The sequence below is a fragment of the Aythya marila genome (genome assembly GCF_965140915.1).
Source record: "Aythya marila genome assembly, chromosome: 7".
NCBI lineage: Eukaryota > Metazoa > Chordata > Aves > Anseriformes > Anatidae > Aythya > Aythya marila.
Window position 1 is genome coordinate 21,184,609 of NC_139048.1, and position 18,314 is coordinate 21,202,922.

The 18,314-nt window shown below is 37.6% G+C and overlaps 1 protein-coding gene across 6 annotated transcripts in view; it reads right to left on the reverse strand.

Moving 5' to 3' along the window:
* The window catches only part of USP54 (ubiquitin specific peptidase 54), a 67,267-nt gene that overhangs the window by 17,776 nt on the left and 31,177 nt on the right, over positions 1–18,314 (reverse strand). For all 6 annotated transcript variants that reach the window (XM_082765014.1, XM_082765015.1, XM_082765012.1 and 3 more), the window contains 10 exons: positions 18,074–18,187; positions 17,822–17,904; positions 15,975–16,080; positions 12,977–13,123; positions 11,479–11,628; positions 9,886–10,054; positions 6,764–6,934; positions 2,551–2,682; positions 1,929–2,312; positions 528–759 (listed from right to left, as the gene is read on the reverse strand). In XM_082765014.1, the coding sequence (XP_082621140.1) occupies positions 528–759; positions 1,929–2,312; positions 2,551–2,682; positions 6,764–6,934; positions 9,886–10,054; positions 11,479–11,628; positions 12,977–13,123; positions 15,975–16,080; positions 17,822–17,904; positions 18,074–18,187 (1,688 nt within the window). The remainder of the gene's footprint in view (positions 1–527; positions 760–1,928; positions 2,313–2,550; positions 2,683–6,763; positions 6,935–9,885; positions 10,055–11,478; positions 11,629–12,976; positions 13,124–15,974; positions 16,081–17,821; positions 17,905–18,073; positions 18,188–18,314) is intronic.

Genomic DNA, 18,314 nt, shown 5'->3' on the forward strand with positions numbered 1-18,314 from the left:
TTGTGATTGAATCAGCTCTGCAAGCCAAGGAGAGAAACACATTATGATGCCTATTTATTTTTGCATATAAATATTGCAAAAATATCTTACAAGACTTCAGTGAATTTTTCAAACTGGCAGGGTCATATGACTGTTGATTTCTGATTTTCTAAACAGATTAAAAAAAAAATCAAACAATGGTTTATCAAAAGGTCAATCAGATGGTTCAAAGGACATGCAAAGTTTGATATTTGAGTTTTCAAATCAGAGACTAATCGTACAGCTATTTCAAATGCATCATTTTAACATTCTTCATTCAACTGAATGCCATTTATTTCCTCCTCACTTGCACTAAGCTATCAATATACCAACAAGAAAAGGAATCGGTCTCACTCAGATGCTTATTTCCCTTGCCTCAATAAATTTGCACTGTAAGCTCAGACCACTCTTTCTTGTTGCTTTTGTTTTGTTTTTAATGTCCTATGTCATTATGTAACAACAAAAAAGAAACAGATCTCACTCCAAAAATGAAGTTTGTTAAAATCTACCTGTGGTTGCTTGAGCTTTCAGACAAGGGCATATCCAGACTAACTGGACTGTTACTGTTGCGCTCACTGCTTTCATATCCAGACTCCATTCTCTGTATTAGATGAGGATGTTGATCCACCATATGCTGGGTGCCACGGCTTAGTACACCACGTTTGTATCTGACGTTTGACTGGCTTGATCTTGTTTCTTGAACAGCACGTTCCTTCACTTCATTCTCCATAAGCTCTTTACCTGTTGAGATAAAAGAATATAGCCTAGTAGAAGATCCAGGTTTCTTAACAGCAAATCATCTACACATTTTCGCTTCTCAATTATACTTAAACCAGAAGCACTTTAATATCACCTAATATCAGCAACAGGAATCAAAAAAATTTACTTTTCTGATAACATGAAGCAATAACCTCTTCAGCAAATTCATTTTCAAATCTCTCCCATTTAATGCTACCACATTCCCACCAAGCAACAATCAGTTGCAGAAAGAAAAATCCCTTTCTCCCTGTAACAACTTGTATTTGTCCAAAATCATTTTACAGTATACCCAACTGTGCCTTTAGTATTTCCACTTCATAGTTGTTACTGTACTGTCATATGTACTTCAGATACTGCACTTTTTACTTCATTTTGCCATTTACAATTTGATGAGGCTCATATATTGCGTCATTCATGTAGGACAGGAGAACTAGAAAACTTTTTAAATTCTTCCTTGCTGATCTTACTTCGTTCCCACTTGCCTCATGTTTACTCCCCTTGTTTTCTGTTCTTGAAGCTGTTCTCTTCTCCCTTCATCTTCCCTATAAATGGATGTTCCTTCACGCTGCCCCATTCTTTTCAATCTTTAGTTCCTTCTGGTTATCCCTGTCCCTCTCAAGACTCCAGAATTTCTGCAGGTGTCCTCATTAACCACAACCCTGCTGCCAGTCACACAAATCTCTCCCTTCTCATCCATACACTTTCCCCTTTAAGCACTTAAGAAAGGAGAGTAGCAGTTCCAGTAGCATGACAGTATAAAAGACAGGAATGGGTAAACACCTGCTCTCCACAACCTTTACAGTTTCAGGAGCATCCACTTCTTGATAGAGGAAAATAACTGTTACATTCATTTGCAGACCATGGAAAGGGAAGCAGGGGGAACAAAAGATGCCTGAAATTGTTTCACAAGAGATTCCATTACCTGCAAGAAAAACCTGCAAAGCCTAGGACAAAGTCTTTACACAATTTTACACGGAAAACAAACAAATATCACACATGCAACATAAATACACACAGAAATTAGCCTTCAAGGACATGAATCACCAACCTACATGCCATCTTCAAAATTTCACTTCTCAACTTAAAAAGGAAGAGTAGAAGACTGTACATTCCACATATCTGTAAGTAAATCTTTCTTTCCAACTGCTTACCTGCCTCTTCAGAGAAGGGACTAAGCTGCGTGTAGCCACAATGTTTCCTCTTGTCTTTACTGAAGATGCTGTCTATATTCAGAGATTCTCTTTTGGGTCTCCAGGTTGGCCGGTACCTGCTAGATGAACTGGATTTAGACTCACTACTGGTACTCTCCACTTCCCAGTCTCGAGAATGTGCAGATGATAGGCTTTTTGAAGGCCGTGTTTCAGCCTGATCCGTACTACTCCCTCCATGAGACGAATTTTGGTTGGTTTGAGAAATTTGCTGTGGTCTGCTGTGGATCATATTGCTCACTGTTTCTTTAAATTCCCTCAGTCGGCTTGTGCTGCTGGATGGTTTGGGGGCAGCTCTGGGGGCTTGTTTCTCTTTCAAGGTTTCTCCTGCATTTTATAAAAGACAGGGCAACAGCCACAAATATAACTCCAGATTAAGCCAGCAGCCCTACTCACAGCATCTTCATACAGTCTTTGAAAAGTAAAATAAAAACACAAACACAAAAGCAAAGACAATACAAAATGCTATGATGTACAAAACGAGAAAAGAAATGCACATACACTCTGAGGATCTTAAAAACATTTAGAAAGGTATTGATATTTCAAATAAAATAATGTTTCTTGCCTTCACTGTGGTATCCTGATGACTGAGCCTCATCTCCTTTTCGCCGAGACCGGCTAGAACTCCTTTTGCGGTCTGCCAGTGAGCCCTTTTTGGAAATATGCCTCTGATTACACTCACTGTCAGTCAGGTGCCCTGAAAGAACAGAAGAACACATCTGAGATGACAAGAGCCTTCGGACCAATTGCTCTCTGTGCTGAAACAGTAGGGCTCTCCTCCTTAGGAGCTGCAGACACTCCAATGCTAACTGGCAGGTTTGGATAACTTCGTATCCAGAAGTTATTCATTTTGTCCTGCGGGTGGGGTGTATTTTAAGGTCACAAACAATACAGCCCCTCCAAGGACCCTAGTTAGTGACAGATATCCCAAGGGAGCAGAAAAAGTTGAGCGTGCCTTGTCTTCTAATACTCTAAGGGTGTTACTTTCTTGCTGTCTGAATACTTGGTCAGTTTTAAGAGCCACCAACAAAAAGTTGAGGACAGCTTGCTTGACATTAGTCTGTTGAATGAAGGCTCAAACACATGAACAAGTCAGCATGTAGTAATAAGTTAATGCACACCATTTGCTTCTCCGTACTAACTGTGCTCTCTTTGCAGAAGTAATTTGAGTTAGCTTAGGCCACAACAAAGAAGCCTCAGTTGGCTCTCAAGGGCTACGCCAGCTAATTCACATCTGCCACAAACTAAGAGCATACACACAGATTATCAACACAAATCAGCTGACACACAACAATGTTCCCGTACTCATGTGTCCAAGTCCTAGCATTTTCTCTTGCACACAATTTGTTCTCCTTTTCCTCACATAAAAGGTGAGTTAAGCGTATATGACATTTAATTACAGGTTTTCTCTACTGCCATTTCTTTTAACATTACGGTTCTCACACACAGTCCTAAGCCTGCAAGCACAAACACACGCATGGCTTTACTCACGTGAGCAGTCCCAAGCAGAGATGCAGGGTAAGAAGGGAATTTATGAATAAGCTACAAAGACTTCTCTAGCCTTGACATCACCAAATTTCACCTTGTATAGGATGACAGCAGAGAAAAACCCCCTACTACCCAACAGTGGATTAACAGCTCCCACACTACACAGTTGGCATTTCTGAGCCTACCCCTTGTCTAGAAATTAACATAAAAATCAACAATATTCAAAGCAGATTTTGAAAGTAAAAATAATACTTTTAAACAGTTGAAGAAATAATTCACTTTGACTACAACTGAGATACTATAATATCAGTAGGAAGGAGTCCAGACTACAAAAACCAAGCTACGCAAGACTTGTGTTTCTATTAGTTTGCAAACTGGAGAGTAATTTTTGTAGCTAAATCTTTAGGGAAAAAAAAGAATACATAAAAGAACTAAGGGAATAGAAGAGAAACATTGGCAATGAAAACAAGATGTATGACTTTTAGGTGACTGAGCATGAGTCAGTCAGCACTTTGGGAGAAATCATTTCCCCCCCACAGCATGTACTGTCAAACCTCTTTTAGGGACTGAAAGAACAGTATCTTATCTTGACGGGAACCACTACAAGGTAAAAGAAGCTTACACTGCACTGGAGAAGTTGTGTACTCCAAAGCAAAACATTTTTCCCCGAAGTTTGCGACCTGATAGGAATGAATGGCTAATATCCAGTACTATGTTAGTGTATTCTTGTCCTGTAACAGAAACTATTTAAAGATATTCAGTGGTGCTGGAGTTAGCTTTGGGTCTGCACAGACAAACGCAAGAACACAACTTAGCCTTGCAGAACGAAGGCTGCTTGCTGTACATAAATATTTCTCCTTATTTAATGAATTGTAAATTTTGTCATATTCTCACTGAACATTTTATAGCCTTAGAGTAGAAACCAAGAACCACAAGTCTGCAGGACACTGACTGTGTTGTTTCTGCCTGGACCCTCTGGAACAAAGACTAAACCCAATGGAATGCATGAATAGAGGAATTGTAACACCAGATATATGAGCTGAAACTTCACACATTTTATTTCTTTTATTAAAATAAAAGGCCAGGATTTCTGAGTGCCCAATCACACACCTAAAAAGGTGTCCATTGCTGCACACATTCCTAAATGTCTCATCCTCCATGGGTGGGACAGTTTTATAAGCAAGCAGTAGTATTCAAAGGAACGTTCAAAGGAACATTTTCTGGTGGTAGTGGTCTCTGGTTTTTGGAGGGTGAGGAGGAAGATGGACAAAATATGCTAAGCCAAAAGAATGAAATCAATCAGGTTAAGACAGAATGTCCCCTACTCCATCCCAAGAAAAACTCAGTTGCAAAACTCAGTTGCATGAATAGGGCAGCCAGAATACGCACTTTTTCTCAGCAGCACAGGTTGGTAGGAGCAAGAGAGTGCTCATGCAGCCACTCTCCATGCCCTCATCCTGAAGAACCCAGGTGTCTGAGGTCATAAGACCCAATGGTGGTCCTTCCCAGGAGGGCGATGTGGAATAGGGTCCATAAAATTCTGGGCTGCAGTAGTGGGGTAAATGGCCATTACATGAAGAATCCTGCTCTTGCCCAGAATTACTCAATAGCAGCAACAGTTGACAGGTCAATGTGGATGGCTTCTTTATAGCCCCACAGATCAGCATTTGATGACTAAGCAGTTGTATGATTCAGCAGACTGGCTTTTTGGGAAGGTTTTAGGTAGGCAACAATAAGAGGGAAAAATGTCCAGACAGGTGACTAGCTAAGGGGAGACTGACTATAGCTAAGGCCAAATCAGGGAAGATGAGGATGACTGAAACTAGGTAGTGAGGTGGGCTAGAGCTGGAGGAATAACATAGGACAGAATCAGTAGGAGAAAAAAGAAAAAAGAGGAGAATATTACTACAAAATTATAGAAAACAAACGTATATGTTGAAATTCACCTGCTTACATGTTGGCAGCTATCCCACTACTGTCTTTTTTTTTTTTTTAAACAGATTTGTGACAAATTTTGTTGGGAGGAACCTAATTCAATCAACTGCCTGCCACTTTTATAGATTATATAAATAACACTCTGCTAGCATTTTCAGTTTGGGCTTCTCAGAACTCTTCAGTTCAACATAAATTGTGTTTCCTTACCACTCTCAAATTCTGCTTCAACTTTCCCTTCTTTCTCACACTCTGAGGACAAATACCAGAACCTACAGTGCTAAATATTTCATAACACATTGAAAGTGCCTTTAAATTACCTAAAACCATGAATTACAATCGCTTAGACTTTTGATGAAGAATGAAAAAGCACTGAAGAAAGCCTACCCAAACCATTTTCTTCTAGGTTCAGATGTGAAAAATACTTGCAACATAGATGGTTTCAAATGAACTAAAGATAAATATATTTATCACAAGACAGCAACTATTTTGCAACTAAAAGGACATAGTGGTGTGTTAGCTGTTGACACTGCTGCAACCAACAGTTGCTGATTCAACAGTTTTGTCATCTTAGAAAGTTTTTTAAGGCACAATAAAATAACTTCAAATGTATTTAGTAGGTCACATTTCTGACACTTGAGAAGCCTGCCCTTGACTCATGCACTGCTTTTTGAGAACTGAAGTTAGTACTGTATGCAGAAACAGATTGACTGGGGTCACTAGGCATGAGTAATACAGATTTAAGCCTTCAGACTTCCAGCTAACCTCTTTTCAACTAGTCTTTGGGCTGACTGTTCAGCTGCCTGAAGGAATATAAAGACAGACTCCCTTCCCATTGTGAATGCTTGGTCAACTTGTCTCCACAGCACAGGCAGGAGAACAGGAACATCTCATGCTCCTCCTTAGTGCAGTAAATACTAACAACATCCACTTACACAGGAAATCTTTAGTACCCACGTATGTTAGATTCTGGTGATGGAATTGCCTTTCCCAGACAGCTGCAACTCCTGAAATGAGCAAACTGCACACACAACACTTACCAGACTGTACAATGGTACTGCACAACAGACTCTAGATTCCAGGATTTTGTATGACACAAAGAGCAGGTGGATAGTGGATAACAGAAATAGCATCTGTAAATTTTTACCTGGCTAGATGCTAGTCTACAAAGGTCAATAGCAGTTAAAATTATGTAGATCTTTGTCAATACTATGGTTCATTGCAAACCAAAACCATGCTGGATACTAAGCACTGCTCATTATTCTGTTACGGGTTACATTAAAAGATTTTTCATGGGGCTCCACTGTATTCATCATACTTAATGACAATGACTACTCAGATATAATGGTATCTGCTACCTGTATCCCTGCTGCTTTGTGAAGCTGCATCATTCTCCACATTGTAGATGACGGTCCCCTGCGAGTCGGAAGAGAAGTGACTGACCACAGACTCATGGTGTGCCTGTTTATACGGATAGCTGTCAGTAGAGGAATCTGTCCTGGTATCACTTGAGATGGAAGGTTCTCTCCCTAGTAAATAAAGTAATGTCAAATTACAGAACAGAATAGAAGCAGCTACACATAAGTTAACTGGAAGAACAGAGTACTTAATATACAAGCTCAAATCCCAGAACACCCCCATCTTATGGGAAAAGGTGTCTCCTTTGGGAGGATAAAGGGGTGTCATACCTCTCAAAACCTTTATTTCTCTCTCTCTGGTAACTTGAAATTTATCAGATCTGTTTATTATGCAGAATTAAACTATGTCAATTAGCCTACCAAAGTATACACTACTACCACACTGAAATTAACAAAACTAGTCAAGAACAAAACATTATTAAAGATAACAATAACATCAAAAGTCATACTAACAACAACATTTTATCTATTATGAAGCAAAAGCCCATCTAGAACTTCATACTGTTTCTTCTATAGAAGCTGGTGCTGGTTCACTGGGATACTGAAATGGATGAACCACCATGATTCAATTTCAGTATAGTACTTAAATTTGTTAAAACAAAAGAAAAGGACAACCTCCTCCCAACACTTTCATTATACAAAAGTAAAAATCTGAACAGCAGGGAGACTGCTGGCCATTTTATGTTTTGTATACACTCCAGAATATACAGAATGTTTGTTTCATACTTGTTTGTCAGTGGAGAAACTAAAAAATGCGGAAAAAATAAAGAAGAAAATTATGGTTCATTTTGCACAAAGCCTGAGGCCGCTTCATAGTTTTGTTGAGACCAAGTCCTGTAAGATGATGTCCTACTTCATGCAATGTAAAAGCTTTTACACTCAAAATTCTCCCCACTTCCTGACTGGTTAAAAATCTTAAAGTCCAAGGAAATACAGAACAGAGCCTGTTTTAGGAAATGACAGTTTCAGAAAGAAAAACGAATATAGGAAAAAGGAATCAGTGCTGTGGAACTGAGTAGTAAAGAACAATTCATAAACTGAAGTCTCCATTCAGCAGAAAATCAAAAACATTAAGAGAAATTATTCGGACTTCGCTCCACATTTCATACCAGGATCTTCGACAATCTTTCCTCCACAATTTGTGGTATTACATTTTGATGTGAATAGATGTATTTACCTGAACCCATCAACAACAGTTCAGGTACGATATTGTGATTAACAGTTTAAGAATAAGCAATTTCAGTTCATTTCTCAATTATGGGCTGTGGATATTTGATAACACCGAGCAGTCCTCAAGTATTCACACTGAGTGTGAGACAAAAAGGCCATTCTAAAAAGCTAGATTAGGATAGAAAACTCTGGATATCAACAAGACTAAAAAACAATCCATTTATATTTGATTGGAGAATTATGTAGAGTATGATTTTTTCTGGCACATCAACCTACAGTATCTCACAAATTCTTTCAGAAGTTCTGTATCGATGTTGAGCACTGCAGACAACACAAGCAAGCCTGAGCAACTCAAGTGTTTTTGAAATGAGACAGCAGGTTACTCATTGTAACCTTCTGACTTTAATTTGAAAGAAAGCACTTTTTTTTTTTTTTTAAACTTTTTTTTATGTATACATATTTTTATGTTCAGCTTCCTGAGGTCATTTTAGAACACAATAATATTAGATACTGAGGAGACACTGAGAAGTAGTGTTAGCTAGGTATTTCCTGGAGAGAAAAAAAAAAAGCAGAACCACAAGGTCAGTTTATATATAGCGTATATTGACCTGATACTTGTAGAGATGCTCACAACTGATGGATAGCATCAAAGGCCCTCTCCCCACTTCCTGGTTTTCTTCAGAACAGGAAGATAGATTTATGAATTGTAAAGCACCTCGTCAAGTAAGAAGTGAAGGTTTTCTTCCTTCTGCTTTTATTTGCATTTATTTTAAGAAGAGTTGGAGATTTACTTCATTATGAGTAGATTGTCAACACATAACTAAGGGGATAACAGATGTTCTCTACGGATTAGCTAATTTTATGTTTCCTGGTCAACTATTGTCCGCAAAAAACATAAAATATTCCTGGAATTACACTGTATAAATAGGCTAGAATTCTGGAAAAATGCTGTATTTCTGGGTTTAGTCTTGCCTTGCTGTTCTTGGCAACCTATAAACCCATCTCTGATACAGGATATTTTCCACAAATATGCAAAAATAGAAACCATCTTCTTTTGCTAAGCAATTATAATAAGCCCACACCCAGTTTCTATTCTTCATCCTGTCTAGATTGCAATTGCATGTCTTTCTCAGAATGTCTCTAGAGGCCTCATTTAACATCCAAAATCATCCCAGAAATTCAGTAAACCAATAGCCCATCAGAACTTTGTTCAGCATGTTGGTAGTGGTCTAAGCTCTGAAGCACCTTAGTAGGACAGACGTTTCTGATTCAATGCAATACCTACAATACAAAGAATTCAGGAAGCAGAGAGACGTTGAAAGCCTCTTTGATAGAAAGTGCTATGCATCTGCAGCTGTAATCTTTTTTGATGCAAAACAGACCATGAAGAATTAAGAAGTAATCATCACCTACAGGCATATGCCTTCACCAATCCCTTCCCCTTTAGTCTCCCACAAACCAGTTCATATTTCACAGATTAAAATCAGGAGTGAAGTTAGGGATAAAGTAATTCTGCAGCTCCCTTTCATTTCTATGAGTTTATGCAACTCAGCTACTATTCCCTTCCTGTTAAAACTGATCATGAATTTGTGAACCCAGTCCTTGAAGTCATCATTTATTGTTCCTCTCTGCTTCCACTCCACAACACTTTCACTGCCTTTTTATTTATTTATTTAGTTTTTCTCCAATGTTTTTTGGAAACATTTACTACACAAACAATCAACAGAGTCTTGGACTGAAAGAGAAGTTCAAAGGTGAAATACTGGAAGTCCTCTAGATCAGCTTTGACAACCAAAGACCCCACTAACAAAAACACACACAGAACAACAAAAAAAATAAATCACACACAACACTACAGCATAAGGCATAAGCTTGCAGTCCAGACTGCTTACCTGAGTCTTCGCTATCATAGCAAGTCCTGCTATATTGCTGTAAATCCACTTGGGGGGGCAAGTCTTGTGTTGACACGGGAGTTCCTCTTGGATCTGCATACAGCAGCAGCAAAGGCTGATAATGACCCTTAATGCATTTTGTCACAACATCTTTCCATTTTGGACCAATCTGATTTGAAAACAACGACAAGATAACACAAGAAAGACTGTCAACGTTTTCTATAACAGTGTCTATTCCCCCCCTTCTTTCAGAGTTTGATTTTTTCTCCTCTGACATTCTTTAACTCCTTCCATATCCAGTATTGAACGGGAATCATTAAGAAAGCTCTGACCAGTGGTCACGTATTGGAAAACACTTCAAAACTGCCTTAAAATAGGCATTTCCATTCCTCTGAGACTCACCTTATCTAAGAAAAAAGGCACCACTTATGACACCAGCTAAGAACACGTTTGGAACACAGAGGAACCAACTCAACTAAAATCAAGATATTCCTTATGACTAAACAAATTATAATTTTTGCAAAAAACATGACCACAAAAATAATTTTTCCTTTCCAGAGGGTTGAATTTTTGTTTTTAATAAAAAGCTGTTCATCCTTTGAACTGTTGTGGTTTTGCATCAGTCAAAGCCAAAGATTTAACAAAATTTCTTAATCCATCCACCAGCATAAACAAAATGAAAATAAAAAAAAAATTGCATTTCCAACATGACAGCAAATTTAATTCAAAGCTAGCTACTTTGGCGTGTGAACCTGTTCTGCTATTAGAAGAATCTCCACAAGCATTCTGATAGCCAGGCAACAATTATTATAGCCATATTCATCTCAAAAATCTTCCCCATATACTAATATGGGTTTCACTTAATATGCTTAACATCTGCTCTAACAAATCTACTCCATACACAGTTACTCAACTGAAGCACTGCAGTACCCATCCTTGGCAGTTTTGCTGCAGATAAATGTGACTGAACTAATAGAAAGATTAGTTTTCCCTTCGAGATTCTGCTTGGCATAACTAGCAGACAGTTTTCCTCTCTCATGTTTGTACCTCCATGACTAGAAGGAATAAAAGGAAAGTGGTGTGAAATAAAGCAAAACAAACTAATGGGATGTAGTAACAGTGTGCCAGGATTCCAGCACTGGTATCTGTAATGTCAAGGACCTCATGCTTGGTGAGAATTAAAATAAAGGGACAAACAAGTAGAAAATTGGTTGTTGGCAGCAACCACCAGGGAAGTCTGGCATCTAGATACTTCAACAAGCAACTCCAAAAGCAGGCACTAAATAGCAACACCACTCATCAGTAAGGGAAAGCGAAGCATGTCAACTGTGTGCACAAATAAACAATGGGGGTTCAAACAACAACATGAAAGCAAGATTGGCAGCCAACAGAACAACTAAGAATAGGGCTTCTGAGATTTCTGGTATGCTTTCCTGTGAATGCTTTACTTTGCTCACAAAAAGGTACAGAGCTACAGAACTAGAGTAGCAAAACACACACGATTTCTCAAAGTCTTTGAAGAACAGTATGGATTTGTATACAATTAGTTAGAAAAATAATCTCTTAGGAATTTGTTGAGCATTACTTTCTTACCTCCTTGACATGAGCATCATCAAAGTACATCCATCTGCGGATTTTCGTTTGGAAGAAGAAGGTAGAATAATGCTTTCCATAGTAACAAATCATTCCCACCAAATACAGTTCGGAGTGTTTTGCTCTGTCATCAGTTACTCTGAAGAAGAGCTTCAAGAAGGGAAATAAGAAAAATTAAAGCAGAAATCAATAAAATACCCAGCATTTTATATACTGTTTTGCATCTGAAGGCCTCAAAGTACTACAAGAGAGGCATCGTTGTTTTTGCTTAGATTAAGAAAACAAGTCAAAGACTAAAGTAATTGACCAATGTTTAAACGAACCTAGAGACACAGACCAGGAACAGACTGCTATCAACTCACCAAATGCCCGAGAATTGAGTCAGTCTTGGAGACTGTGGCCATGCTTTAAAGATGTTTACAGTGATAGATAACTTCTCTGAATTTCTAGTGTGGTTCTACTCTAAAAATGAATACAAGCAAAACTACTTTGCACTGGAAGAAATTCTCCATATACTCTGTTACGCTTGCTGATTATATGAAATACCATTTAGGACCGTTACTCCTCATCACTTTGTAGAAATAAAGCAGTTCTGACAGTAAACAAGTGGCATTTATTTTAATTTAAGCAAAGAAGATGAAATGAAGACAACAGTAGGTCAGAAGAATTTGGCATATACAACGTTTTCTGAATTTAATTGACCATGTTTTATTTAAAAATGCACTGGACTCATTTTTTAGCAAGTTACTGCTTTACTATGCAAGTACCATGCATTCTTAACCACACTTCCATTAACTTGCTCTGATTTTAGTTCACTAAGCACTAGATGTTTTCTTCTTCTGTACATGTATTTTAATGTAATATCTCAGTGCTAGAATATGGCACAGCCAAGATTCAGTATATGAATTACTTAGCTTTAAAACAAACTGTCGTAGAATAAGTGCATCCTCTGATATATAAAGCTCCATATCCCATACACTAGAGTTAATTTAACCTATCAGTCAGTCACACAATGCCAGCCACCCACCATTTCTCAGAGACTGCTCGGTTATAAGTTATTTCTCCTTGTTACAACTACAGGTGTAAACAAAGAGGATTTAAACAACAAACAGAAACTGTATTTTATGTTCAAAAGTAATAAACTTCTGTTCTTTGTAGTGGAAAGTGTACAAATGTATTTTAATTGAAACCAGCACAAACCGCAATCAGAATTCTCTCACACTTCTATGTATTTAATTCAAACTGTTTTCTGAAGTAATTTTCTCTTATTTTCAAGCACCTTACACATTAATGTAATATAGCTGAAAACACATGATTATACTAGTACTTTCACAGTTTTTATGAAGCATTCAGAATCAGACCAGATCTTTGGGTCTGCCCTCTATTCAGAGGCTGAAAAGGTAGAGGTGGTGACTTATTTTTCTCAATCCAGCAACTACAGACTATCACGAGAAAGGTTGCATGCTTTTAGGTACTGTGAAATTACAAAAAAACTCACATCTCCCAGCTTAAGGCAAGTGCCCAGGCTGTGAATAACATCCTCAGCCAGATCAGAGTGGTCCGAGTCCCAAACCAAGCCAATGGTGATGATCTGTGGAGAGTTCATCAGCACACGACGAATACGTATCTTTTCCCCACAATTACTCTGAGGATTTAAAACAAAAACATTGAAAATAAATATTTTCCATTTATTATAACATTAGTTAAAATAATTCTTTATTATGAAGAATATATTTTTATATTCTCATTATTTATTATATTGTTAGTTTTAAAAGATCTTCAGAGAGAAACTTGCTTTTAAGGCTAACAAATTTGTTTTAAAACTATCAATTTTTTCAGTGTTCCTTCCTATCCATTATCTGTTGGAACTAACAGCATCTTTAAAGCATTATGAAAAAAAGTTCACCTACTGAATTAAAAAATTATCACAGTCGTTTTTAGCAAAGAGCATGCTGTCTTCTTATTTTTAAGGATAACTATGAAGAAGTCTCTTAGAACTCACTTTCCCCCCATGGCAGGTCATACAGGCACCTCTGGAAAAAGATTTCAGAAAAAACATCTTCCTACTGAGAATAGTTTCTCATGTCTGCAAGGAACAGTTTCACCGTTTAATATAGTCATGCCTGACACTACACCTTTGGAAGAGAACACAAAAGGCTTCCTCCCCACAACAACCTAGAATGTTAACCAGAATTTCAGTCCCAATTAACAAAAAAACAGGCAAAACCAAAAGAAAATAAAAAGGAAAAGCTCCAGTTTAGTGACAAGTCAATGATGAGAAAGTAGGCTTGAGGTATTTTGGTTTGTTTTGTGTGGTTGTTTTTTTTTGTTCATTTCTTTTATGGGTAGAAGACTGACGTTACAGGTATTTATCAGACTTTAATATTAAGATGACTGTATTCACACATGTTTTGTAAGGGATAAAGTACAAGCACTCCTGTGGATTACCTCACCAAAACCAACCAACCAAAAAAAAACAAACCAGCTCAAATTGACATCACCTGTGTTTCAACTAGTTAACAGAAGCAATTTTTGTAATGGAATCCTAATAAGTCATGCAAGTGAAGCTTTATTAGTCCAGCCTTAGCTAAGCCTCAATAAGATTTTGCGACTGAACAAAGAGGCAGAAAGGGCCGGCTGGCAAGCAATTTTACCCCACTGAGTATTTCAGACACAAAGCAGCTCACCTTAACAAGGAATGTCTTTCTAGCAGATTTCCCTTGTTTTAGTTATTAGCTAAGATTTGTGAATCTCTTAAGCAACAAAACAGTATCTATTTGTGTTTTTTTATTTATTTTTTTTTAAATCGTAAGTAAACCACTATTTGACAACAGCCAAAAAAGAATTTAACACCTATATAGAGGCTAAAAGTGAATGTTTCAAAGTTACAAGCTACAGAAGGCTAAGGGGGAGGCAGGCAGGCATAAAATGGAAATGCTTACACCACCCTCAGGGAATAGGCACACAAGCTATTCCTGTTAGAGCCTGGTATTGCTTCACTTCAGGCTCCTGAGATGTCAAACAGTAGCATTACACAAAGCAGCAATTATGCAGCTGTTTCCTGCCCTACCTATTAATCAATATGTAAAAAAAAGTTTGATGATCACTATTTTTGCATAACTACCTAAGGCCCTAGATCTGAATATACCTAAATTAGAAGGTAGAACAAAATATCAAACTCCTGTTTTAGAAACCAAGCCCTTATGATTTAAAAACAAAAATGTCTTCATGCTTACCCAAAACCATTTGTATTTTTTTCAACCCAACTGATATAAGGACTTAAGTCAGCTGAACTTTGTCAGACTTTTACTGCATAGCAGAATGGAACATTTTTAGGAACAGTCACCTATGGCTATCAGTTAGGCATATTCTTTTTAAGAATTTATGTCAGTTAAATTCCAATCATCACTCATGACAACTATAACCTACGCTTTCTGGTCAGTTTCTCCATACTCTGGAGTATGTCAGCCAGAAATCCAGAACAGTACTCCCTCAAATTTTCTGTGGTGGTTTTTGCCTTTCACATAGCTCTTGCAAATACACCGTGTAGCCTACAAGCCCTTGCTGTTGGAATATCCTCTGGCAGTGAGAAGTGGCTGTTCTTTTCTCTTCGCCTCTGACCAACATTTTGGCTATATGATGCAAGAACAACAGTGTTGTCAACAGTATAATTTATCCCAGCTGAACAGTAGTGATGAAGTTGAATGGAATCTCATCCAGGCAAAACAATCAATCTTGTACATGTAATTACAACAACTGGTACAGGAGTAGTTACATTTGTGTCATAGCATGGTGTTACTGAGATGATTCTACAAGAAGTACTTCCTTTCCCATGCTCTTATTACAGGTGGTACACCCTACTTTCACAGAAAAGAATAACACACCAGAATAACTGGACGGATTTTGGGAACACTACTAAAAAGCCAGATAATCTAAACTACTGTCAACATAGAGACATCTCCTATACAGAGATATAGTTTCCAAATTCTTTGTCATCTCTGTTTCTTAAGGTAAGATCCCAGAACTTTCTTCATACAATAAAAGCAGACAATTGCTGCTTCATGTTAGTGTTAGAGTCCTCACCAAGTTTCAGTGAGATTGAATGGAAACATATTATAGGTACTTCTAGCAGCCATACAGACTTGAACAGGAGTAGACTGCATGCACATTCCCTGTGGGCAATGTAAACATTTTCAAGTTTTTCTCACCACCTTTTTGCGTGGCTTCTAGCTCAATAAAAACATTTGTTTTTATTCCCCTTCCAAGAACTATATCGTTGCCTATTCTTAGAACTTACCTCTAGACAAGAAAGCACACAGCATCAGAAGTTTTTCATTTCCTTTGTTGAGTAACTGAGAGATACCAAAATCAAGCCCAATCACTACAACGAACTAAATCTTGAAAATGCTCATGAATTAAAAGGTATATGTCAGTGTAATCTATTAACTCTCTTCTGTCCCGTCTGTTGTCCTCATAAGAAAATTGAGCATACTAACCGGACAGTTTCTCAGGTCTCCCATAGTGCTGGCATTCTGCAGAAGCTCTCCGAACATATCTGGAGTGGGTTTCTCTCGTCTCTCCAGCATACAAATAGCTTGATTGCTTTAGTATAGAGAAAGGATGGGAAACAAAGGGTTAACAAAAATATAAAAATGAACAAAAAACACATTAAGCAAGAACGTTGCCCTTAAATTATGTAAGAAGTTAAGAACCTTAAAATACAAAACATTTTTTATATTTAATGTAGTACAAAGAACACCATTATTAACTGTGAATTATGTCACCTGTAATATGGAAGAAAAAAACTATTAAAAAACAGGAAAGGTTTCTGATTTGACTTAAAATTTACAACTTAAAAACAAGCTTTAGCATTTTGAGAAATACTTAATTTCAAAATGAAGCATTTGTTCAAAATGCTTCCCTTTGGCTACCACAACAGTGATGTTAGCACAGTAAAGCACATCCCTACAGAGAAAACTAGACAAAAAATAGCACAGTATTTAATTGATTTCACTGTCCAGTTTAAAAGAAAGATAAGTACATAAAAAGACTAACAAACATAGCATTTTTTCTTGGTATTTTTAAAATAATATCCAACTCAAGAGTTACTGAGATTTTTTATATACAATACTGAATACCATTTACATAATTATTTTCATGCAATTCTAATAAATAATATTCTAATACACTGTCTCTGCCTGTAACTTACAGAAGCACAGCACGGTGGAATGGCAGGTAGCAGCCACAAGGGAGAATGAAACCTAGCTTTACATTATGCCTTATATACTGCTAGTAGTAGCCTTTAACAGAGATCTGAATGAGAAGAGCAACCAGCAGCTTAAGACAACCTTTTCAGGCTTGCTCTCTCATGCTGGCCAACACACACAGTTTTTCATCCCAGTCAAAATTTAGAGATGGAAATGAACAACAGAATTCTACCTCTGTCAGGTTTAGGCAGACTATAACTGAAGAGCAGCTTACTAAAGGAAGAGAAAAATCAACTTATCTCTTCTAGAATTCATTCAACAGAATTCTAACAGAACTAGAGCAGCAAAAGCTCCTTTAATGAAAGGTTATGATGGCCAACAACTATTAAAAAGCAAGTGCTATATCTATCTTCAACATTAATAAGAAAGAGGAGTCAAGGAACTAAATACGGATGGTCAATCTTGCTCTACCATCTGGGGAAAAGGTAGACCAAATGCCCTTGGAAATCATCTCCAGGCATAAGATGGACAAGAAGGTAAGTCAAACCAGTCAGCATGGATTTACCAATGGCAAACCACGCATGACCAACTTGATTATCTCCTATCATAAGAAGACTGTCCCTGTTGATAAGGGGAAAATAGTGAAAAAGTTTCACAGAGTGGTTAAGCTCTGGAACAGATAACCTGGAGAGACCGTGGAATTTCTGTCCCTGAACATTTCCCAAATTCAACAAAACCCTGAACAGCCTGATTTGGCTTTGAGGTTATCCCTGTTTTGAATGGGAAGACAGACTAGGCATCTGAAGGTCCTTTCCAGCTTTTTTCCCCCCCACTTATCATAACTCACCTGTTCACATACTAAGGTCTTTTAAAAGATACATGAGTCCTTGGCACTAGAGTTGTCGGATTCAGAATCGTAAACAAGAATACACACTGATCCATGCCTAAGTTGATAACTTCTGCTCCACTAAGCCCTCATGCTCCTTATCATGGTTATAAAATATCCTCCAACTTCAAACAAACCACATTCCTGACATTCAGTGTTGAAGGTAAAGATCAAATCACAATACCAGTATAAATAAGCTCTTTTCCCTGTAAAAAAAAAAAAAAAAAAAAAAAAAAAAGTCTCAACTCACCAAAGTGAGGTTGTGGAGATATAATGTACCATCTGGATGAAAGGTAATGGGTCGGAGGTGGCACCACAGCTGGTACAAACACACTAAAGAGAATGAAAAAGTAGTATATTGACAAGATTAAAAACACAAGTGGGAGCATTGCTGTGAAAATGCATCTTTTTTTTTTTAATACCATGGCAATGCATGTCTTTGGATTGAAAAATGTGAAACTGAGAATTTGTGATTTGTATACAACATGCATCATCACCTCACCTGTTCAAACAAGGTCATCGCAAACTTCTGATGGGAAACACAATGTGGTGCAGTGCAAATATCTTCCTTTGTCTCATCCGCAATGTGGAAGTGAATTCGCATTAGCAGGTTTTCCTAGTCCAAGAGAGAAGTGAAAAAGCATTAAGTCATTTCAGACGTAGACATAAGTAGAATATAAATCACAAAAGCATGTCAGATGCAATGAATAGTGTTATAAGTACTATATAAAGAGACAGAAGAC